At 27.2% G+C, this 24,495-nt stretch overlaps 6 protein-coding genes across 9 annotated transcripts; 4 read left to right on the top strand and 2 right to left on the bottom strand.

The window, feature by feature from the left end:
* Window positions 1-177: 177 nt before the first annotated feature.
* On the top strand, window positions 178-2,079 carry LOC140669930 (B-cell receptor-associated protein 31-like). 4 transcript variants are annotated; one of them, XM_072900157.1, is made up of 3 exons: window positions 178-456; window positions 1,052-1,349; window positions 1,459-2,079. In XM_072900157.1, the coding sequence occupies exons 2-3, from the start codon at window positions 1,079-1,081 to the stop codon at window positions 1,890-1,892; spliced, it is 705 nt and encodes a 234-aa protein (XP_072756258.1). In that variant the 5' UTR covers window positions 178-456; window positions 1,052-1,078; the 3' UTR covers window positions 1,893-2,079. The 4 variants fall into 4 exon arrangements, with proteins under 4 accessions (XP_072756258.1, XP_072756257.1, XP_072756259.1 ...); XM_072900156.1 differs by having other exon boundaries at window positions 179-346; XM_072900158.1 differs by lacking the exon at window positions 178-456 and adding an exon at window positions 470-639.
* Window positions 1,902-4,151, bottom strand: Chchd3 (Coiled-coil-helix-coiled-coil-helix domain containing 3). The gene is made up of 3 exons (XM_072900160.1): window positions 4,010-4,151; window positions 3,496-3,951; window positions 1,902-3,186 (listed from the first exon to the last, which is right to left on the bottom strand). Exons 2-3 carry the CDS (start codon window positions 3,890-3,892, stop codon window positions 3,008-3,010), a joined length of 576 nt encoding a protein of 191 aa, XP_072756261.1. The 5' UTR covers window positions 3,893-3,951; window positions 4,010-4,151; the 3' UTR covers window positions 1,902-3,007.
* Window positions 4,152-4,266: 115 nt separating this feature from the next.
* Window positions 4,267-7,975, top strand: Nmd3 (60S ribosomal export protein NMD3). Its single transcript, XM_072900155.1, has 12 exons — window positions 4,267-4,317; window positions 4,769-4,836; window positions 4,921-5,055; window positions 5,136-5,286; window positions 5,599-5,733; window positions 5,885-5,993; window positions 6,080-6,230; window positions 6,302-6,444; window positions 6,524-6,675; window positions 7,049-7,164; window positions 7,274-7,456; window positions 7,533-7,975. The coding sequence occupies exons 2-12, from the start codon at window positions 4,790-4,792 to the stop codon at window positions 7,726-7,728; spliced, it is 1,518 nt and encodes a 505-aa protein (XP_072756256.1). The 5' UTR covers window positions 4,267-4,317; window positions 4,769-4,789; the 3' UTR covers window positions 7,729-7,975.
* A 1,202-nt stretch (window positions 7,976-9,177) lies between these two features.
* LOC140670471 (sphingomyelin phosphodiesterase-like) lies at window positions 9,178-15,542 on the top strand. The gene is made up of 8 exons (XM_072901077.1): window positions 9,178-9,543; window positions 11,796-12,106; window positions 12,898-13,281; window positions 13,366-13,538; window positions 13,638-13,838; window positions 14,346-14,697; window positions 14,838-15,028; window positions 15,105-15,542. The coding sequence occupies exons 1-8, from the start codon at window positions 9,468-9,470 to the stop codon at window positions 15,247-15,249; spliced, it is 1,833 nt and encodes a 610-aa protein (XP_072757178.1). The 5' UTR covers window positions 9,178-9,467; the 3' UTR covers window positions 15,250-15,542.
* Window positions 15,543-16,957: 1,415 nt separating this feature from the next.
* On the top strand, window positions 16,958-22,879 carry LOC140670472 (sphingomyelin phosphodiesterase-like). The gene is made up of 8 exons (XM_072901078.1): window positions 16,958-17,089; window positions 19,050-19,360; window positions 20,010-20,393; window positions 20,477-20,649; window positions 20,756-20,956; window positions 21,500-21,851; window positions 22,024-22,214; window positions 22,291-22,879. Exons 1-8 carry the CDS (start codon window positions 17,014-17,016, stop codon window positions 22,409-22,411), a joined length of 1,809 nt encoding a protein of 602 aa, XP_072757179.1. The 5' UTR covers window positions 16,958-17,013; the 3' UTR covers window positions 22,412-22,879.
* Window positions 22,646-24,401, bottom strand: Uqcc1 (Ubiquinol-cytochrome c reductase complex assembly factor 1). The gene is made up of 6 exons (XM_072901084.1): window positions 24,237-24,401; window positions 23,841-24,059; window positions 23,611-23,683; window positions 23,196-23,362; window positions 22,898-23,092; window positions 22,646-22,777 (listed from the first exon to the last, which is right to left on the bottom strand). The coding sequence occupies exons 1-6, from the start codon at window positions 24,267-24,269 to the stop codon at window positions 22,682-22,684; spliced, it is 783 nt and encodes a 260-aa protein (XP_072757185.1). The 5' UTR covers window positions 24,270-24,401; the 3' UTR covers window positions 22,646-22,681.
* Window positions 24,402-24,495: the final 94 nt, after the last annotated feature.

The raw sequence follows: 24,495 nt of genomic DNA, 5'->3' as shown, positions 1-24,495 counted from the left end.
CTATCCGCTAGCCAATCGGTAGTCTCAAGCTTCGATGCCTTGATCGACCGATGTAATATCGCCTTAATGAACCAATATTTTATTTTTCAGACGCACTGATTGGCTATTAGTGTACGTACGTGTGTGTATGTATGTATATGTGGAGGACAGCTCGTACACAACATGACATATTTTGCGTTTTGCGAGGAGCTGCACGATGACGTCACCGTGAACAGAGTTTATTTATAAAACGGCCGACGACGTTCGCCGCGATTTGTACTTTGAACTTATTCGCGCACCTGGCACGTCACAGAAGCCGCAAACCACACTCGCGTATTCCTCGAGTTTCGCATCGTCTTCGAGAAAAGTACGTAAATCTATAAATAGAGCTTGAGCCGACAAACAAATTTCGCTGCCGTTTGTTTCGTCCATTTCGTTGCGGTCAACGCGAAACTTGTCACCGTGAATTAAAAACAGGTTGGATCTCATTCGATAGAGTTGCAAATCTCTCTGACACATCGAAGAGATTTTTGATTCCGATACTGTCAAAGATATCTTTGATTCTGCGTTGTTCTTCTAAAAGGTCTGCCCAAAGTCCTGAGAGCTGACAATTCGCAAATCATCCCGGTTCGTGAATCACAGCGAACGTGACTTCTCTTCGTAAGCGCACTGTGTCCGAAATTTTTGACACTTGATACGTATTGACAGATAGCTCTCGGCGACCGATAAGGCTCGAAATTTCTGTAAATTTCGTACAAATTAACATTGCGTCATATAATTAAGGTGTTCAAAATTCCACGTCATTCTTTCGTTTCATTCAGAGAGACTTGCATATACTTATTGTTAGTTAGATAATTAATATCACAGTGATATGAGTCACTGTTTTTTTTTTCTCGTATAATTATTGCGTATTCTATTATAGGCACTTTATACAAATAGAATTAGGAAATGTGCTGCAATCGCCGTGATAATAAAATTAATTCGATAACTAGAAATGTGCATGTTTGAAATATAAATAAATTATAATAATAAAATTAAGTATTAACTTTTTTGTGTTTTAAATTATTTTCAGATACACGAAGCAAAATAAGAAATAAACATGAGTTTACAGTGGACCCTTATTGCTGGTTTTCTCTACATTGAAATTGTTATAGTTCTTTTTCTGGTATTACCAGTAGCTTCGCCAACTAGATGGCAAAAACTCTTCAAATCTCGTTTTTTACAAAGTATAAGGAATCAAGCTTCCGTTTATTTTGTGATCCTACTTGGTATCTTGGTTCTCTTCCTATTGGATGCTATAAGAGAAATGCGAAAGTATTCCAAAAATGGAGATCACTCTGAGCATCAGCATTTAAATTTAGAAATGCAAGGTAAATTATTTAATATACTTATTTTGTATTTATCATCTATTAATATATTTTTATCTATTGCAACATTATTATCTTTTAATATATCCATGTTTTCTTTTTTATTTTATAGAAAACATGCGACTGTTCCGTGCACAGAGAAATTTCTACATATCTGGTTTTGCGCTATTTTTGAGTTTGGTGATACGACGTCTCGTACTTTTGATATCCACTCAAGCTACATTACTCGCATCAAACGAAGCAGCCATGCGACAAGCTCAGTCTGCGACAACTACAGCTAGAAGCTTACTGTCCCAGAGGACAATTGGGGAAAGTGCACAGAATGATTCTAATGAAGCACATGACAAACAAGTTTCAGAATTGAAAAATCAAATTAAAGAGTTGCAAGCTAAAAATTTGGAACTTGAGAATAATTTGACTAAAGAGAAAAAGGATAAAGAAGCAATAAAATCACAAGCAGGTTCAGTCTCAAAAGAATACGATCGTCTGGCTAGCGAGCATGCAAAACTTACTACGCAGTCGAGTCACGATAAGAAAAGTGATTAACTGTGAAGATTTTTTTCTGATGATTTTTTTTTTTATTTTAATGTTTTGCTCACATTAAGCCCTAAAATATTGTTATGTTGTATTTTGTGTTGCATAACTTGAACAAGATCCACATTTCATGAGTTATTGTTAAAGTATATTTATAAGTTTCATTAGAAGGTTGTATATAAAAATATTATTAATATTATTATTGTGCCTCGTAATACAAACTATACATCCTTTTTCCAGTTTTGTGCACTTTCTGCATATAAAAACCTGTGCCTACATTTTATGATTCGCAATATTGTTACATTCTTTTATGAAGAGAAAAAGAACTGTTACAGTTGCTTTATATTTTTTTCTCTTTTGCAAAAATGTGATACAAATTTTAATAGTAAATGTCAACTTTAATTATTTTATACACTATGAAAATAATTTCTTACCAAATATTGCATGCCATACATTTGGCAAGTATTAATAGTGTATAAATAGACTATTTTATACACTTCTTAGACAATATATTTCAAATGTACTTCCAATCTTGCATTTGCAATATTTTCTCGTTTTATATTTACTAATAATCTTACGAAATTGTATATTAATATTATTTTCTAATGCTGTATTTAGGCCTTTATTTGGGTCATATACCCCAGATTATACTGTATATATTTTGATCTATGAATAGAACTATACTGAGAACCTCGAAATAACAAGTTGTTCAGGTTGCTTTTCATAACACATGTTTTCCTGCATAACTATTATAAACCTGTTATTTTAATGAACAAATCTTGTGCCTTATACAATATTATATTGTATTCTGTTATCCAGCTCTGGAGAAAAACGCTATTAAAATGTTTTGAAATGAAAGGAAAACCTTTGTGTTTGATGTTGAACAATATTTATCTTGTACATGTAACATCTTTTATTTTATTATAAATTGCAATATATATATTCTTCGAATAATTTATTTTTTACATTTTTCTCCATATGTTCTTTGTTTTATATTACTTATCAGCAATTTTCTACCGAGATTAAAATAAGCACTTTTAAGGTATTATACCTTATCGTGTAATTTTATTATTTGTTGACTAAATGTCCTTTGAATCCTTGCTGTAATCTATGAATTAGTTACAACATTACGAACGCGCTTCAATCACACGTATGTAATGCATGTTCCAAACACAATTTGAAAATTCTTCTACCAAGTTTGAACATTTGAGAGTCTCCTTGGGATGGTCCTGCAAACACTTTAGGACTTTATTGCTACCTTCCATACATGGTTGCACTGCACTCTGGACATCGACAGTTTTTTGCCCTATAACAATATATGTTAAAATTTAGAAAACATATTTCATCTTATATTTAAAGAATTTAATTACTGGCTTTCATATTTTTAAAGCTAATATAATTTGTTGATTCGAGCAATTAATGTAAAACATACAACATTTATTTAATTATATATGAAATTAAATGTTTTCCATGCATTATCAAAAATATCCTAAATAAATATTGTAAAGAACAAGAATATCAAAGAATAGATCTTGTCAATAAAATTTTTATCTCAAATACAACAGAACTCTGTTTGATAAATCTATATAACAAATCTAAAAAAATAAATTCTCACCAGTCTTAGAGGTAGACGTTTCACTAACAGCTTTCTTGTACTCCTCCTCTAAGGTACGATTAACTTTCTGGTAACCCTCCTCTAGATTCTGCAATCGCTTGTGCCAGTATTGATCTTGCTTCTTCAACTCTTGCTCCATGTGTTGTTGCATTTGAAGTGCGGACAACGTCAATTCAGGATAATGCACCGGCTGTACGGGCACCGCGTTCGTAGCCGGAGGTACGGAGGCACTAGGAGGTGGTGCTGGATGTTTGCTCGGCGAGTCGGGTCTTGCGTCCGTGGAGGACTCGCTCTCTCGTTGCGCGAGACGCTGGACAATCGCGTTAGACACCTTGATCACCCCGACTTCCTCCTCGTTCGAGATGGTCAACTTGCGAGCACTCTGGCCGGAGCCCATCTTCGGGGTCCTAGCTTAGCAGCCCGCGGAAACTTCACAATTTTGAGAGTCACTCTGCTCTAAATCGACAGAAATAATAATTGTGGGCTCTCTCTTTCAATTTGCGCGATTACTTACAGCATCGTTCATTCATCGAGTCTCATCCAAGTCCATTGACAGCGAGCGAGATCTTTCTTCCGCCTGTTTTTCCTCGTCAAAAAAATGAAGTTACATAAATACTATCCCGAATCGTGTCCCTTCCATCACCTCCCAGGGTCGCGTTCCAAAATCTACTCCCGTCGAAATAGTGTGTCGTTCGACTGACCAATCAGGATAAAAGAAGCAGAGATCTCTTTCTTCCGATTGGTCAACTGTGATCTACTTTTCCTCTGACAGGTACATTTTTGAACGCAATTTAATATGACCATTTTTAATTGGACCACGAGGTTAGTGTCTTGTTTTATTGGATTAATTTTCGTGTTTTTAATTGAAAAAAAGGTGCTTTAAATAATTCTAAATACAAATTTTTATTCAAATTTTGAATTTTGCCTAAAAGTCGGGAGCAAATTAAATTTGGTCGAAAAAGAGATTAAATTTTTTGAAATATAACCTAGAAAGGAGATTTTATGTAGAAAAAAATAGAAGAAAATTTAAAGAGATGTAAATAAAAAATAAAGAAAAACTTTTTAATTAACTTTCTTAATTAAAATTTAAATAATGAGATTGTGAATTTTAAATATTACATATGTAATGTTGTATTTATTTATTAGAAAATTTTGCTAAATTTCTCTAGATTCTATGCACACACATATAAAGAAAAAAAGGTGCTATTATTTCAAAAAAAAAATCGATATTTATAAAAGTGTACAGATGCTTTATAAACTTTTTGTTTTTTAGATATACATATAGACGTGTAAAATGGAGTATATTCAAGCTTCTGACGCAGTACACACTAAGAATACAACGTATGTATATATAAGATATATAAGATATTCTGATGAGATTAAAATTCGTTTTTGCATGTATAAATAATTATTCTTTATCTGTAGCCTTTGCTGTGAATGTGGGACTCTTATCGAGCCAAATCCTGCCAATATGTGTGTAGCATGTTTGCGTAACCACGTCGACATTACAGAAGGAATTCCAAAACAAGTTACCTTACTGTTTTGTAAGAACTGCGAAAGGTTTGATATTATTCCAAAATATTTCATGTTTGACATTTTATATGAATGAATAATGACCGGATTCTCAAATCATATGACAGATATCTTCAGCCACCTGCTGAATGGATTCACGCTGCATTGGAGTCTAAAGAACTCTTATCGCTGTGTTTAAAGAAATTGAAAGGATTAAATCGTGTAAAATTGATAGATGCTGGATTTATATGGACAGAACCACATTCCAAAAGATTAAAAGTAAGTTTCTTGTATGTAGTTAAAATTAAAATTGAAAAAAAATTATAATATATATATATATATATATATATATATATATATATATATATTATATAATATTAATAAATTAGAATTATAATTTAAATTAATATTCAATTGGGTCATTTTAATACTAATTTAATTATTAATATGAATTGATGACATTTAAAACTTACAAGTATATAATTTGTTACATAATATCTTATAGTTGCATTCAATGATTATATACATTTGCTATAAATAATATGTATAATAGAACTTGATAGTAATTATTTATTTTTAACATTTGTTTAGGTAAAATTAACTGTTCATGGAGAGGTACTTGGTGGTGCAGTTCTGCAGCAAGTATTTGTGGTCGAATATATTGTGAATCATCAAATGTGTACCGATTGTCACCGTACAGAGGCTAAAGATTATTGGCGTGCGAGTGTAAATTTCAAATTTTGCAATTTAAAATAAATTTTAAAGGAATTTAAATGCTAATTGATTATAATTTTATACTCTTTTGATTATAATTGATTATAATTTTCTTATACACATGCACACACATGACATGCATATATTTTATGGTCTTTTACAGGTACAAGTTCGACAAAAGGCGATAAACAAGAAAACCTTTTTTTATCTGGAACAGCTTATATTAAAACATAAGGCACATGAACAAACTTTGGGTATAAAACCTATTCATGGTAAATATATTTATGAAAATTTTTTTTAATATTATATAAATAAAAATTATACATATAAATCTAAAATCTTTTTCTAATATTTACAGAGGGTTTGGATTTTTTTTATACAAACGAAGCTACGGCTAGAAAATTGGTTGATTTCTTAGTAACAGTCATACCATGCCAATATCAACATTCAAAAAAATTGATTTCATATGATTGTCACAGTAACATATACAATTACAAATTTACGTATAGGTAAATATATATAGGCATATTAATGACATGCATTTTAATTTTATTTATAATAATTTTTATACATCAAACAGCGTCGAAATTGTTCCAATCTCCAAAGATAGCATAGTCTGTTTACCACGAAAGTTAACTCAGCAATTGGGTGGAATCAGCTCTATTTGTTTAGTATATAAAATTACAAATTTTGTGCATCTTATAGATGTTTCATCAGGGCAAAGTAAGTCATAATATTAGCTAAAATTATAATGATAGAAATAATTTAATTAATGGTACACACAGCAGTTTAATCTTTCTAGTTGCTGAAGTAAGTGCAACTGTCTACTGGAGATATAATTTCAACAGTATATGTAATCCAAAACAATTAACAGAGTTTGTCGTGATGGATATTGAACCAATAAAACATACAGATATAAAAACTTTCCCAGGTCAAGGATCTATTTCTAAAAAAGTAAGTCTCCTTCCTGTACAAAATATTTCGTAACCAGCCACATTTAAAATTGCCTATTCTATTCAAACTTATAATTATTGAAAAAAAAATTGTATCTTCATTATTTGATGATTAGATTCAATACATGTTATAATAAAAAAATAATAAATACATTTCTATAAATATATTCGATCTATCTTATAGAAAAAATATATTTTAATGAATATTTAATTACTTATTATTACATATAGTTATAGGATATATATGTATATATATATATATGTATATGTATATATATATATATATATATATATATATATATATATCTTGTTAACAATAAGAAATTTGGGATATGTGTAATTTACTACAAAAAATACAGGATATTAATTTTTAGCATGTCATAGCGGACGCATGGCTAGTGAAAGCATCTGAATTAGGGATGAATGATAATTTAATTCACGCACGTACACATTTGGGTCATATACTTAAACCAGGTGATTCGGTCTTGGGGTAAGATTAAAGTAATTTATAATAAATCTACAATATGTATAATATGCAAATATATTATTACAATGTCATAAATAGCAATATATATAAGATGTTTCTTGCACTGTTGCAGCTATGCTCTGAAAGATAGTAATATCAATGATACTAATTTCGATAAACTAAGTGAAGAGGTAGTACCTGATATTATTTTGGTGAAAAAGTTTTATGGACATGATAAGGCGGCCCGTCGCAGGGCGAGAGTATGGAAATTGAAACATATTGTTGACGAAGTGTTCAGTATGAGCACTGAAAATAAGTAAGTAATGATATACAAAATTTACAATATCTTGTATACTGCAAATTGTCTCACATGAAACGATTTTAATTTACAGTGAGTATAATGAATTCCTCGATGACTTGGAGGAAGACCCGGAATTGAGGCAGAACATTAATATATTTCGGGACTCTAGGAAACAAATTCCTGTTGATACTGATGAAATAGATCCGAGTATTCCGCAGATTACACTCGAAGAAATGTTAGACGATCTTACAATCCAAGACGTCGAAATGCCCGAAGTTTCCGAATAAAAAAAAATGTTTGAAAGAATAAATCTATTTTACAAGTCACATCTAATTTAAAATCTAATCTAAAAAAATGTACTTGTAAAAAAGTGGCCTTTTTTAGAATTTGCTGATGAACTTGCTATCACACTTCATTTTGACAATTTTATTATTGTCGGATTACGCTAGATTGATCTTTGTGTTGATCGTTTTTACGATATATATTTTATGTATGTACGAATTATTGATAAAAATAAAACATAGATAAACACAATTGAGCTTCTTTTTCTATATTTAAACAATGCAAGTGTTTGTATAAAATATAATGTATGTATAATATTCACAGAGCATTTGTAGAATGAGGAATCGGCCTATTCAATAAATCATTATTTCAGTCCTAAGATGTAAATCAGACAAATGCACTCTGCATATGTTTTCACACAATTTATTTATTCAAATATTAAATTATTTCTTAGTAAATCTATAATAATATATAATATTTTAGTTTATATTACATAAATTATACATGTACAAAAGATATCCCAAACAGCATGCGTATTCAAGAAACAATCAGAGCACATTCCAAAGATATTTTTACATAAGAAGATATCTTTAGAATGTCCTCTGAACATCTTTTGAATATGCGTGCTGTGTGGGGTGTACTTGCATAATATTTGTTAACACATATTAGAGATAATCGATTATGATATATTTTCATATTAAAGCTGAAATGAGATCAGATTCAGATTTATTGATATTTAAATTTATAATCGATCAGATAATAAATCAATAATATGATGATGATGATACGAATAATCAGATAATAACTCTTTTCAACACTATTTTTGTAACACGAGAGGTTTATTAGAATCAAATATTATTTATTATTCCTAATATTTTCTCTATTTTGTGTATTAATAAGCCAACGGCACACGATACGTATTTTTTTCAAAAATATTTTAAATAAATACTTAAAATGAATTTTTATATTCAATGATTTTATGTAGAATTTATAGACTAACAAAAAAAACATTTAAAATCATCCAGTAGACATTGGGATCTAATTTAGTTGTATGTAGGATATCCCATGGACATCCATTTTACAATATTCTAAAGATATTGCAAAAGCGGACATTCAGACATCCTCAGTATATTTTACATATATCCTGATTTTTCATAGATATCCTCTGGATATCCAAAATTTTTTACTTATATCCGATAGATCAACTATTACTATGCAAAAAAATACATCAAAAATGATAATTCACTCTCGTGTTAAAAAAACATCGGTGACATGAAAAAATGTAGTAAAATGTTATCTTTAAAACATAAAATTATATCTAAACCAAATGCATTTTACAACTAAAAGTTAATACTTTGTATGGTATTAATAACATATAAAAAAAATTTTACGTCGATGCTGCAATACCACGAAAACCCTTAAAAACAATTGTTTTCGGCCTCTTTGGAGCCATTTTTTTCAATTGTAACGTGATAGCTAAATTTTCTCAACTGGATTTGTTTAGCAAGTAAAAAATGCATCAGAAATGATTTTCGCACTTTTGCTATAAAAAAGTCAAATTTTGTCGGACAGTGTACAATTATAAATATAACATTTTTTAATATGTAAGTTAAAAGTTAGAGGAATAACGATAAAAGTGGGGATAAATGATCTTAAAGGTATAATAACGTGTTCTCTAACACTAGCTGCACAATCGTGTTCTGCTACTCGAATGATGTGTTGATTCGGATTCAGTCGTATCATTATGCATTTATATAAAATATTAATCTTTTCACTTTTATTAAAAGTTGCAAATAATGATGAAATTACTGCTTATACAGGTATGAAAAAATAACTAATATAATTACTCTATTTTTAGTATTTTTACTATTTTCAGTAATTCTTTATCAATAACAAATTATGTAATACATATACGGAAAATATGTATTTGTACAATATTTATTAATATTAAAGCTATAATTTCGATTATAATATATATACGTCGACTATAATATAATATACAATTAATGTGTTTTTACGTCGTTAGATTTTTATTGTGGAGTTACATAAAACATAAGGTGATGGTTATTTTATTCCTACAACAAAAGAATATATGAAAATAAGAATATGCACTGCTTGTAAACTGATTACTTCATTAATGTAATCAGATTTAAAAGATCATATCAGATTCAAAACAATAATATTCTCAAATGCATATATCAATATGTGTTTAGAAGTACGTGAACATTTAATAAAATGATTCTATAATCATGACAATTTATCTATCTTTCTAATCTAGTTCTCGAATCAATTGTTCGTTGATATTTTGTAAGAAATCAATGCCGAACCTGTTATTTGTAAATGAGGTTGAAGTAAATTAGAATATGTTTCCAAAAATAATGTATCCAGAAAATCAAATTGAATTTTTTCATAATTCTTTAACAGTGCAGAAAAAAATTTAAGTAAATGTTATCAATTTTGATGAGCTCTTTTAATGTAAAGAAAAAATTCAAATTCTTAAATATAATGAAATGACAACAACAACAAAATTCAAATTTATATCTCCGATAGTTTTAGAGAAAATATTTTTTGTAACAGTTATTTGCCTACTTTGTATACAAGGATATTATCTGATATATATATTGATATATTAGAGCCGAAATAAGATTTATTGATATTTATTATTGGATTTATCGATAAGGATAATATGAATAATCGCAAGTATAATAATATTTTGGATAATCTGACCCAAATAATTTACCCAAACAGCATAAAATATTTGTAAAATATTTACAAAATATTTATATAGTAATTATTATTTAAATATTTTATAAAAATTTTTATGATTTTATATTGAATAGATCATAAATATTTACCATAAAATCCTAGCAAATATTTAAGAAATATTTACAAAATAATTACTATATAAATATTTATTTTTTACTTATTATAAGTATTATATATTTCATCTATATTTTAAAAACATGTCGAATAAAGATTTTTATAAAATATCTGTAAAATATTTATATAATATTTCAAGAAATATATTTTCATAAATATTTATAAATATTTATCATAAATATTTGTGTGCAATCTGAGTATATATATATATATAATATATGTATATAAAATATACATATTTATCAACGATAAATTATTTCCTATTATTCTATTTCCTGTTATTTATTATTATTATTAAAAAAAAATATATACAATATTTTTTGGGCCATTAAAAAGTTAAATTAAAATTATTATTGCGTTTATTGTGTTTGTTCATTAATCAAAAGTTATACATTGTTGACAACAAAATATGCAAAAGTGATCTTGACAATGTCACTATAAAGACTAAAATTATCAATTGCTGGTTTTCATCAATCAAGATGAGCTAACACATATATTTGTTCATTAATCAAGTTATACATTGTTGACAACAAAATATGCAAAAGTGATCTTGACAATGTCACTATAAAGATTAAAATTATCAATTGCTGGTTTTCATTAATCAAGATGAGCTAACATATATATTTGTTCATTAATCACATTATACATTGTTGACAACAAAATATGCAAAAGTGACCTTGACAATGTCACTATAAAGACTAAAATTATCAATTGCTGGTTTTCATTAATCAAGATGAGCTAACATATATATTTGTTCATTAATCACATTATACATTGTTGACAACAAAATATGCAAAAGTGACCTTGACAATGTCATTATAAAGATTAAAATTATCAATTGTTGGTTTTCATCAATCAAGATCTAAGACATACACACACACATACATTGCAGAAAAATATATCTCATAAATATCCATCCTAATTAGATCAGAATGTAATTAGATTTAAGTAGTAGATATGATAGAATGTCCAAGTAGATTTAAATTCAATTTAGAACTTTAAAAAATAATCTGTCATATACAAGAACAAAAAAGCATTATTTAAAATATAAAAATATATAATTTTATATTTTTTTTTATTACATTTTATTATTTCATTATACTTTATTATACTATTATTTATCTCTATAACATATATGAGATAAAAAATATAGTTTGAGCTACAAAATAACAAAAATATTTATATTTTGCAGATGAGATGGTATTACGCTTTACCAATGCAATTAATGATTGGGTAAAAACAAAAGAAGAGTCTGAGGAATTTAAACTTTTGATCAATAATCTAACTATTCCGACTAGTTTACACCATAAGAATTGGCGTAGTTTTACCGATAACAGTAGCACGGCAATTTGCATAGTATGTCGCTCCATTTTAAATACTTTCATAGATTTTCGTAGGAAAGGCATGTCAGGAGATGAAATAAAATCTCATGTAATTAAACTTGGTAATTTGTTGAATATTGAAACCGAGCAAGTTTGCAATGGTACGGTGACTCTCAATTTGGTAAGTATTATATAATTAAATAATCATACTCTTTATATTTTATATATATATATATATATATATATATATATATATAAGTATATATACATATATTATACATATATGAATAAAATAATGTAAAAATTGAAAATTTTTATCATGTTATTATCCTAATATACACATATATATATATATAATAATTTTGAATATAAAATTTTTATGTCCAATACGAATCATAAAAATTAAAAAAAAATATTTTTTTAAATACAATTTTTTTATGTCTATAGTACCTAATCATAAAAATTCAAAAAAAATATTTTTGAAATATATATATACACATGTAATGTATATATACAGAAAAAATTTTATGATTACTATAGATATAAAACAATTTTATTTAAAAATTTTTTTATGATTATTATAGACATAAAAAAATTCTATTTAAAAAAATATTTTTTTTGAAATTTATGATTCGTACTGGACATACAAATTTTATATTCAAAATTAATATGGTATGTATAGTAACTGTGTGGACCATTAAGATCATTTCAAGTTAAAATGCTATGTAAAACTGTAAAAATTACGTCAATTACGTCAATTTTTACAGTTTTATATAACATTTTAACTTGAAATGATCCTAATGGTCCAGCAGTTACTATACATACCATAGTAATTTTTAATATTAAAAAAATTTTCTCCGTGTATGTTTCTTTTCGTGCTGACTTTATCATGATATATCTTTTATTATTATATATATATATATATATATATATATATTAAATCTTATCTCTGAATCTCTTTTTTGGTTGCAGCCAACAATTTTATATATCGTAGACGCGAAACCAAATTTAACAGCGTCCACAATTTGCGGAGTTGTATTGGAATCACAATCTTGTCCGCTTAATGATGCCGAGTTCAATTGGACAGTCAATATTGATAGTGGCCCTCCAAAATTAATCGAGCCTGAAGAGAGCGAGGAGATTATAAATATAGTGCAAATAACAGATATCCATTATGATTCCAACTACGAACCTTACGGTAACGCGTACTGCAATGAACCATTATGTTGTCAAAAAGGACAAAATAGTACGAATACAAGTAATAAAGTGGCAGGTTACTGGGGGGATTATAATTTATGCGATAGCCCGTGGCATGCCGTTGTTGATGTTTTAGAATACATTAGAGCCACACATCAGGTATGCGGAAAAAAATCTATATTGTATATTTATTGGTAATTCTTGTCAATAATTTATGTCATTGCTTTGAATTTTAATCTACAGAATATCTCTTACGTTTATTTCACTGGTGATGTAGTAGATCATGGTATTTGGGAAACCACTTTGGAGGGAAATATTGAGTGTATTAACAAAACTTATTCTAAAATTTATGAAACATTCAGAAATATACCTGTATATCCTATTTTGGGTAACCATGAGGCACAGCCTGTAAATTTGTAAGATTGTTTATGCACAGATATATCTATAGATCTTTTGTTAGGATTTTCATTTACATCCTCGAATTTTTAGATATTAATTCTTTTATGAAATTTTAGATACGCGCCTGCAACTATCACTGATAACGAGATAAGCATACATTGGCTTTATAACTTGATGACTCATTTATGGATCGATTTGGGATGGTTACCAGAATCTACTCGTTCTACTATTCTACAAGGCGGCTATTATACGTTTACACCTAAAAAAGGATTTAGAATTATAGCATTAAATAGTAACGTATGTTATAATCTCAACTGGTGAGTCTACATCAATTTTTTAGTTTTATTTACCAATTGATTTATATTAATATTTGTTTTTTTTTCCTTTTCTTCTTCAAAAGAATGCATATACACGATGACTTAAAAAAATAATTTAAAAAATCAAAAACCTTATGGAGACAAAAAAAATTAGAACATTATATAGAATATATATAACACGTGAATCAGTCTTGATAAATATGTGAATATTTGCTTATTTTATCAATAATTTTGTAAATGTTTATCAAAATTTAGAATATTCACAAAATAAATAAATAGTACATATTCACTATATATATATATATATATATATATATATATATATATATATATATATACGTGTTTGTGTATGTTTATATCAGAGATTTTCTATCTATTAGATACATAATTATATATTTAGATTATCATGCACTCATTTTATTTTAAAAACATTATAAGATATAAATATCTTAAGACATACAATTAAATATATTGATTATCTTTCATTTAATAAAGAACAATTTTCAGGTGGCTGTGGTATCAACCAAAAGATCCTGATGGTCAATTGCAGTGGTTAGCAGATACGCTTTTACAGGCCGAAAAAGACGGCGAGTTAGTGCATATATTGACGCACATCCCCGTCAGTAACGAATGTCAAATTTCATGGAAAAGGCAATATCTTAAAATTGTAGACAGATTCACTCAAATTATTAGAGCGCAATTTAACGGTCATACACACAATGACGAAGTACAGTTGTTTTACAGTAACAATGATGATAATACAATAGTAAATAATGTTGCTTGGAACGGCGGTAGCACAACTGCCTACACGCAATTAAACCCCAATTATAAGTTATATATTGTTGATAGTAAAAATTATGTAAGTGCCTTTTCATCAAACTCTTAAAATCTATATATATATATATATATATATATATATATATATATATATATTAATATATTTAATATAATATATACATAATTTTCGTATATTAATAACATATGCTAAAACTATTACAGACAGTAAAAGATATAGAGACCTGGATTTACAATTTAACTTTAGCAAACGAGTACGCTACCCAACGGCCGCCATGGTATAAATCGTATTCGTTTAAGGAAGAATATGACATTCCCGACTTGACGTATGATTCGTTACAGAGTTGGCTAACTAAATTAGTACGCGATGACAATCTGTTAAATCGCTATTACAGGTAACATATATAGAGATTTATACAAAATGTCTATTAAATTTATATTTTGTTTCTCATTCAATAATAATTAATTTAGGAACTTTTTCAAACGTGCTGACCCATCACTGAAGAAAAAGTGCGATACGAAATGCAAGATAGCTTACGTGTGTCGTATAATTGCAACCTTAGGGGATTACCCAACATATTGCAATAAAAATATGTTACTTACGACTCTGTGGTAGTATCTCATTGTCAGATTTATAATTATACAAGTTATTGTTTTGACTTGATGTTGTATTTTATTTTATAAGACGGATAAATAAACACTCTTGAGTGTTTCACGCTTTTTTTCCACATTTATGTAATTATTTATATAAGTGTGTATAAAATATAATGTATAATATTCACAGAGCATCTGTAGGGATCGGCCTATTCAATAAAGAATCAATCATTATTTCAGTCTTCAGAGATATAAAAATAAATCAGACAAATGCACCGTGCATATATCTTCACACAATTTGTTTATTCAGATATTAAATAATTTTTTTATAAATCTACTATAATGTGTAATATTTCATTGTATATTACACAAATTATATACATGTACAAAAAAATTTTATGTACTTTTATTTTATATTTATTAATATATATATATACATATATATATATATATATATATATATATATATATATATATATATATACAGTTGCGTAGTAAGGGAAAATGGAGCCCGGGGCGGTCCTTTCCTCTTTTCTTACTAGGTTACTAATAATAATTATCTAACAAACTAATTAATAAATTATCAATTTATAAATAAGTAATACTTTTATATTTTGAGTTTTACATAAAAAATAAACAAAGTTCAAAAGCTTTCTTAAAATAAAGTTGTTTTAACAATTGCGCCCCTGTTAAAACATCGCCCGGGGCGGACCGTCCCCTCCGCCCCCTTCATTACTACGCCACTGTATATACACACACATATATATATATATATATATATATATATATATATATATATATATATATATTAGAGATATCCATTTATGATATAATATTTATTGTTGTTAAAGCTGAAATGAGATTCAGATTTATTGATATTTAAATTTATAACCGATTAAATAACATGAATTAATAAAATGATCATGATAATAATTGAACGAATAATCGATACGAATAATCAGATAATAGAAATCTGTTCAACACTATTTTTATAATACGTGTGTAAGTCATTTTCAATGTATTTTTGCTTGCTGAACACGTTGAGAACTATCACGTCATAATTTGAAAAAAAATACGGGTGCTACGTTATAAAAAATCTTTAAAATAATTGTTTTTAGCCTCTTTAATGTGATTTTTCTCAAAATTGTGACGCAATAGCTAAATTTGCACAATTTAATAGAATTGTGTAACAGATTTGTGTTCAGCAAGCAAAAATATATCGAAAATGATTATTCATTCTTGTGTTAAAAAAAAGTCGGAGAGTGTTAGGTATACATGAAAAAGGAGATAATGTTATACCTCAGAAACAAAATAATTATATCGAAATCAAATGCATTTTACAGCTAAAAGATACTTTGCATGGCATTAATAAAATTTAAAAAAGTTAAAATTTGATGCCAATGCTGCAATACTAACAAAATTCTCAAAATAATCGTTTTCGGTCTCTTTGACGCCGTTTTTCTCAATTGTGACGTGATAGCCAAATTTTCTCAACTTGATTTGTGTTTAGCAGGTAAAAAATGCATCAGAAATGGCTTTCGAACTTTTGCTATAAAAAAATCAAATTTTGTCGGACAGTATACAATTATCAATATAACATTTTTTAATATGTAAGTTAGAAGTTTGCTATAATGATGTCGCACCATTTCAATATTGAAGAGGGGTAACGATACAAGTGGGGATAATTATCTTATAGGTATAATAACGTGTTCCCTGACACTAGCTGTACAATCGTTTTCTGCTACTCGAATGATGTGGTGATTCAAATGTCCTCAGTCGTATCAGTATGCATTTCTATAGAATATTATTCTTTTCACTTTTATTAAAAGTTGCAAATAGTGATGAAATTACTGCTTATACAGGTATGAAAAAATAACTAATATAATTACTCTATTTTTAATATTTTTACTATTTTCAGTAATTCTTTATCAATAATAAATTATACAATACATATACGGAAAATATGTATTTGTACAATATTTATTAATATTAAAGCTATAATTTCGATTATAATATACGTCGACTATAATATAATATACAATTAATAAATGAATTTTTTACGTCGTTAGATTTTTATTGTGGAGTTACATAAAACATTAAGTGATGGTTATTTTACTCCTACAACAAAAGAATATATGAAAATAAGAATATACACTGCTTGTGAACTGATTCCTTTATTAACGTTATCAGATATAAAAGATTAAAAGATCATATCAGATTCAAAACAATATTCTCAAATGCGTTATTAATATGTGTTTAGAAGTACGTGAACATTTAATAAAATAATTCTATAATCTTGACAATTTATCTATCTCTCTAATTTAGTTCTCGAATCAATTGTTCGTTGATATTTTGTAAGAAATCAATGCCGAACCTATTATTTGTAAATGAAGTTGAAGTAAATTAGAATATGTTTCCAAAAATAATGTATCCAGAAAATCAAATTGAATTTTTTCATAATTCTTTAATAGTGCAGAAAAAATTTAAGTAAATGTTATCAATTTTGATCAGCTTTTTTAATGTAAACAAAAAATTCAAATTCTTAAATGTAATGACATGACAACAACAAAATTCAAATTTATATCTCCGATAGTTTTAGAGAAAATAACTTTTGTAACAGTTATTTGTATATTGATATATTAGAGCCAAAATAAGATTTATTGATATTTATTATTGGATTTATCGATAAGGATAATATGAATAATCGCAAGTATAATAATATTTTGGATAATCTGACCCAAATAATTTACCCAAATAGCATAAAATATTTGTAAAATATTTACAAAATATTTATATAGTAATTATTATTTAAATATTTTATAAATATTTTTAAGATTTTATATTGAATAGATCATAAATATTTACCATAAAATCCTAGCAAATATTTAAGAAATATTTACAAAATAATTACTATATGAATATTTATTTTTTACTTATTATAAGTAGTATATATTTCATCTATATTTTAAAGACATGTCGAATAAAGATTTTTATAAAATATGTATAAAATATTTATATAATATTTCAAGAAATATATTTTTATAAATATTTATAAATATTTATCATAAATATTTGTATGCTATCTGAGTATATATATATATATATATATATATATATATATATATAGTATATGTATATAAAACATATATGTACATATTTATCAACGATAAATTATTTCCTATTATTCTATTTCCTGTTATTTATTATTATTATTAAAAAAAAATATATACAATATTTTTTGAGCCATTAAAAAGTTAAATTAAAATTATTATTGCGTTTGTTCATTAATCAAGTTATACATTGTTGACAACAAAATATGCAAAAGTGGCCTTAACAATGTCACTATAAAGATTAAAATTATCAATTGCTGGTTTTCATCAATCAAGCTAAGCTAACACATTTATTTGTTCATTAATCAAGTTATACATTATTGACAACAAAATATGCAAAAGTGGTCTTGACAATGTCATTATAAAGATTAAAATTATCAATTGTTGGTTTTCATCAATCAAAATCTAACGCATACATACGCACATACATTGCAGAAAAATATATCTCACAAATATCCATCCTAATTAGATCAGAATGTAATTAGATTTAAGTAGTAGATATGATAGAATGTTCAAGTAGATTTTAATTCAATTTAGAACTCTAAAAATTAATCTGTCATATACAAGAACAAAAAAGCATTAAAATATAAAAATATATAACTTTATATTTTTATTATTATATTTTATTATACTATTATTTATCATTATAAAATATATGAGATAAAAAATATAGTTTGAGCTAAAAAATAACGAGAATATTTATATTTTGCAGATGAGATAGTATCACGCTTTACCAATGCAATTAATAATTGGGTAAACACAGGAGAAGAGTCTGAGGAATTTAAACATTTGGTCAATAATCTAACTATTCCGACTAGTTTACACCATGCGGATTGGCGTAGTTTTACCGATAACAGTAGCACGGCAATTTGCATAGTATGTCGCTCCATTTTAAATACTTTCATAGATTTGCGTAGAAAAGGCATGTCAGGAGATGAAATAAAATCTTATGTAATTAAACTTTGTAATTCGTTGAATATTGAAACCCAGCAAGTTTGCAATGGTACGGTGACTCTCAATTTGGTAAGTATTATATAATTAAATAATCATACTCTTTATATTTTATATATATATATATATATATATATATAAGTATATATACATATATTATACATATATGAATAAAATAATGTAAAAATTGAAAATTTTTATGGTGTTATTATCAATATATAATATATACATACACATATATATATATATATATATATATATATATATATATATATATATATATGTAATGTATATATATATACAGAAAAAAATTTTATATTAAAAATTATTATGGTATGTATAGTAACTGTGGTCCATTAGGATCATTTCAAGTTAAAATGCTATCTAAAACTGTAAAAATTGACATAATTTTAATTCTATTTAAAAAAATTTTTTTTTTGAATTTTATGATTCGTACTGGACATACAAATTTTATATTCAAAATTAATATGGTATGTATAGTAACTGTGTGATTACGTCAATTACGTCAATTTTTACAGTTTTATATAACATTTTAACTTGAAATGATCCTAATGGTCCAGCAGTTACTATACATACCATAGTAATTTTTAATATTAAAAAAATTTTCTCCGTGTATGTTTCTTTCGTGCTGACTTTATCATGATATCTTTTATCATTATATATATATTAGATCTTATCTTTGAATCTCTTTCGTTTGCAGCCAACAATTTTATATATCGTAGATGCAAAACCAAATTTAACAGCGTCCACAATTTGCGGAGTTGTATTGGAATCACAATCTTGTCCGCTTAATGATGCCGAGTTCAATTGGACAGTCAATATTGATAGTGGCCCACCAAAATTAATCGAGCCTGAAGAGAGCGAGGAGATTATAAATATAGTGCAAATAACAGATATCCATTATGATCCCAACTACGAACCTTACGGTAACGCGTACTGCAATGAACCATTATGTTGTCAAAAAGGACAAAATAGTACGAATACAAGTAATAAAGTGGCAGGTTACTGGGGGGATTATAATTCTTGCGATAGCCCGTGGCATGCCGTTGTTGATGTTTTAGAATACATTAGAGCTACACATCAGGTATGCGAAAAAAATCTATATGGTATATTTATTTGTAATTCTTGTCAACAATTTATGCCATTGCTTTGAATTTTAATTTACAGAATATCTCTTATGTTTATTTCACTGGTGATGTAGTAGATCATGGTATTTGGGAAACCACTTTGGAGGGAAATATCGAGAGTATTAATAAAACTTATTCTAAAATTTATGAAACATTCAGAAATATACCTGTATATCCTATTTTGGGTAACCATGAGGCACAGCCTGTAAATTTGTAAGATTTCTAATTGTTTATGTACAGATATATCTATAGATCTTTTGTTAGAATTTTCATTTACATCCTCGAATTTTTAGATATTAATTCTTTTATGAAATTTTAGATACGCGCCTGCAACTATCACTGATAACGAGATAAGCATACATTGGCTTTATAACTTGATGACTCATTTATGGATCGATTTGGGATGGTTACCAGAATCTACTCGTTCTACTATTCTACAAGGCGGCTATTATACGTTTACACCTAAAAAAGGATTTAGAATTATAGCATTAAATAGTAACGTATGCTATAATTACAACTGGTGAGTCTACATCAATTTTTTAGTTTTATTTAACAATTGATTTATAATAATATTTGTTTCTTGCTTTTCTTCTTCAAAAGAATGCATTTACGCGATGATCTAAAGAATAATTAAAAAAATCAAAAACCTTATGGAGACAAAAAAAATTAGAACATTATATAGAATATATATAACACGTAAATCAGTCTTGATAAATATGTGGATATTTACTTATTTTATCAATAATTTTGTAAATGTTTATCAAAATTTAGAATATTTACAAAATAAATAAATAGTACATATTCACTATATATATATATATATATATATATATATATATATATATATATATATATATATATATATATATATATATATATATATATATATATATACGTGTTTGTGTATGTTTATATCAGAGATTTTCTATCTATTAGATACATAATTATATATTTAGATTATCATGTACTCATTTTATTTTAAAAACATTATAAGATATAAATATCTTAAGACATACAATTAAATATATTGATTATCTTTCATTTAATAAAGAACAATTTTCAGGTGGCTGTGGTATCAACCAAAAGATCCTGATGGTCAATTGCAGTGGTTAGCAGATACGCTTTTACAGGCCGAAAAAGACGGCGAGTTAGTGCATATATTGGCGCACATCCCCGCCAATAATGAATGTCAAGTTTCATGGAAAAGGCAATATCTTAAAATTGTAGACAGATTCGCTCGAATTATTAGAGCGCAATTTAACGGCCATACACATAATGACGAAGTACAGTTGTTTTATAGTAACGATGATAATAATACGACAGTAAATAATGTTGCTTGGAACGGCGGTAGCGCAACTGCCTTCTCGCAATTAAATCCCAATTATAAGTTATATATTGTTGATAGTAAAAATTATGTAAGTGTCTTTTTATCAAACTCTTAAACTCTATATATATATATATATATATATATATATATATATATATATATATATATATATAAATATATTTAATATAATATATATATATATATATATATATATATATATAATTTTCGTATATTAATAACATATGCTAAAACTATTACAGACAGTAAAAGATATAGAGACCTGGATTTACAATTTAACTTTAGCAAACGAGTACGCTACCCAACGGCCGCCATGGTATAAATCGTATTCGTTTAAGGAAGAATATGACATTCCCGACTTGACGTATGATTCGTTACAGAGTTGGCTAACTAAATTAACACGCGATGACGATCTGTTAACTCGCTATTACAGGTAACATATATAGAGATTTATACAAAATGTCTATTAAATTTATATTTTGTTTCTCATTCAATAATAATTAATTTAGGAACTTTTTCAAACGTGCTGACCCATCACTGGAGAAAGAGTGCGATACGAAATGCAAGAAGAAAGCTTACGTGTGTCGTATAATTACAACCCTAGGGGATTACCCAACATATTGCAATTAAATATGTTATTTGAGAATCCGTGGTAGTATCTCAGTTTTTTAATTATACATAGTTATTGATTTGACTTGCTGCAGTATTTTATCTTGTAATGAAAATACTGTAAACAAATTTCTAAAGAAAAAATAGCATTTTACGAAAAAATAACGTTCTATATTTATTACTACACTTTTTTACAATAATTTTTCATTGTATGGATCTGTATATTTACAAGTATAGATTTCGATATCTATTATCTATTAAATATATCTGTTAAGATTATGCAAAAAATAATTAATATTGGTGCTTACATACATCTTTTATGTCTATTAACTTTAAAGCAGGTTTCGTTAAAATTTCATGAGATGGTAAATTATCAAATAAACAGATCTGTAAAATGAATAAAAAACGAAGTGTGTTAAGAAGAAATTTTTGTACAGCCATAAATTATGGCAAATTATTTTGATTAATGATATAAATTACTAAATATTATACATTATTAAATCTTACCTGTTTCCTAACATAAATAATAAGGGTTTCAACATGTTCTGGATTATTGCATTCCAAATGAAAGAATCTCCTCCATAATGCTCCTGCTAATACTTTATCATCAGATTGTATACCTTCATCATAACCAATTAAAGCAGCATGGAATTGCTCTGACAATTCTTTTATTTGCTGATTTCGAAGTTTTTCAGTGATTTTCTGCAATTGACATTTTTAATAATCAGTAACTATGATAATCAGAACTATGATAAATATGTGTGGAAAAATATATGATATGCACTAAAAGTATAATGTTACTTACACCGAGATTTTCTGCCCTGGCATTTGTGTCTTGCCATAGTGTAGATACTACACTATTTCTGACTATTTTGCCAGCATTACCTTCAGCCATGTAGCGAACCATTATCATCCATACATGAAGTTCTGTCACCAGAAACCATGAGAAAAAAGTATCTGCCATGTTGAAATCTATCGAAAACAGGTTTAAATTAAAAACATAGATTGTAAAAGAATTAAGATATATTAAATATGTAAGAAATATAGATTTATTAATAATAATTTTTAATTCAATCACAATTATTAAAGAAAATAAATAAATATTTAAATGTTAATCTTAAAAAATAATCTTAAAAAATATATTTTAAGTTGTATGATCAATTCAGTATACCAGAAATAAAATATAAGAAGAAATTTATTACCAGGAAAAAAACACTTACGTTTATAGAAAAAAGGATAATCTATTTGTGCCATTACTACTTCATATACATGATTGCCAATTGCCATATATCTCTGTAATAAATTAAATAAATCATTAATAAATTTAAATATTTTAGTCCAAACTAGAAACATTTCATATCATTTTGTAACAACAAGCTATAATATACACGCGCTATATCTATTTTAAAGTGATAAATAAAGCTTAGAGTATATTAAAAATTATAATTACATATTTCTGGACATCTAAAAGGCCAATTTTTTTTAGCGTTCTTTCTATAAATCCTACGGGCCGTATAACTCCAATTGTAGAGGCACTATGTACAGATGTTGTATGGATACTCTTAGGTTTTAGTAGATGCATCGTAGAAGCTGTTGATAATGCTAGTCTGGCAGTACTAAGATCTTCATGAATCTGAAGTACCCTTTGCGTCAGCTTTAACGTCGAGCTCTGAAAAATACGTATTGGTAAAAATATATGTAGATACATTATATAAAACGCTTTACAATAATGTGAAACCTAACATTTCAACTTATCAGACAAGTACTTAGAAAAGTGTATTGAGATGTATATAATTACAGGAGGTTACATGTATCAATAAATCATTGACAAGTGACATAAGCGTACCTTGAACGGGGAAAATATCCGTGTGGCAAACATCTCGATATAAATATCCTAATTGCTCTCGCCGGCACGAGGACGGGAACCGGGAACGACAGAGTGACAGAGACATGCGTTTACAGACGCAGGCATAACTAAAGTGCTGCTCGTCAAATTTTTGCCAAACGGTAAACGGGGGAACTTGCACTTGGGGAAAAATGGAGGTCGGCGCAATGAATGAGATTCGTGATACGCGCGGCGGCATTTAACAAGGAATTTCTCTACC

Source organism: Anoplolepis gracilipes, chromosome 10, assembly GCF_047496725.1.
Source record: "Anoplolepis gracilipes chromosome 10, ASM4749672v1, whole genome shotgun sequence".
Taxonomy (NCBI): Eukaryota; Metazoa; Arthropoda; class Insecta; order Hymenoptera; family Formicidae; genus Anoplolepis; species Anoplolepis gracilipes.
The sequence above is the reverse complement of the archived record's forward strand: the minus strand, read 5'-3'. Positions and strand labels throughout refer to the sequence as shown.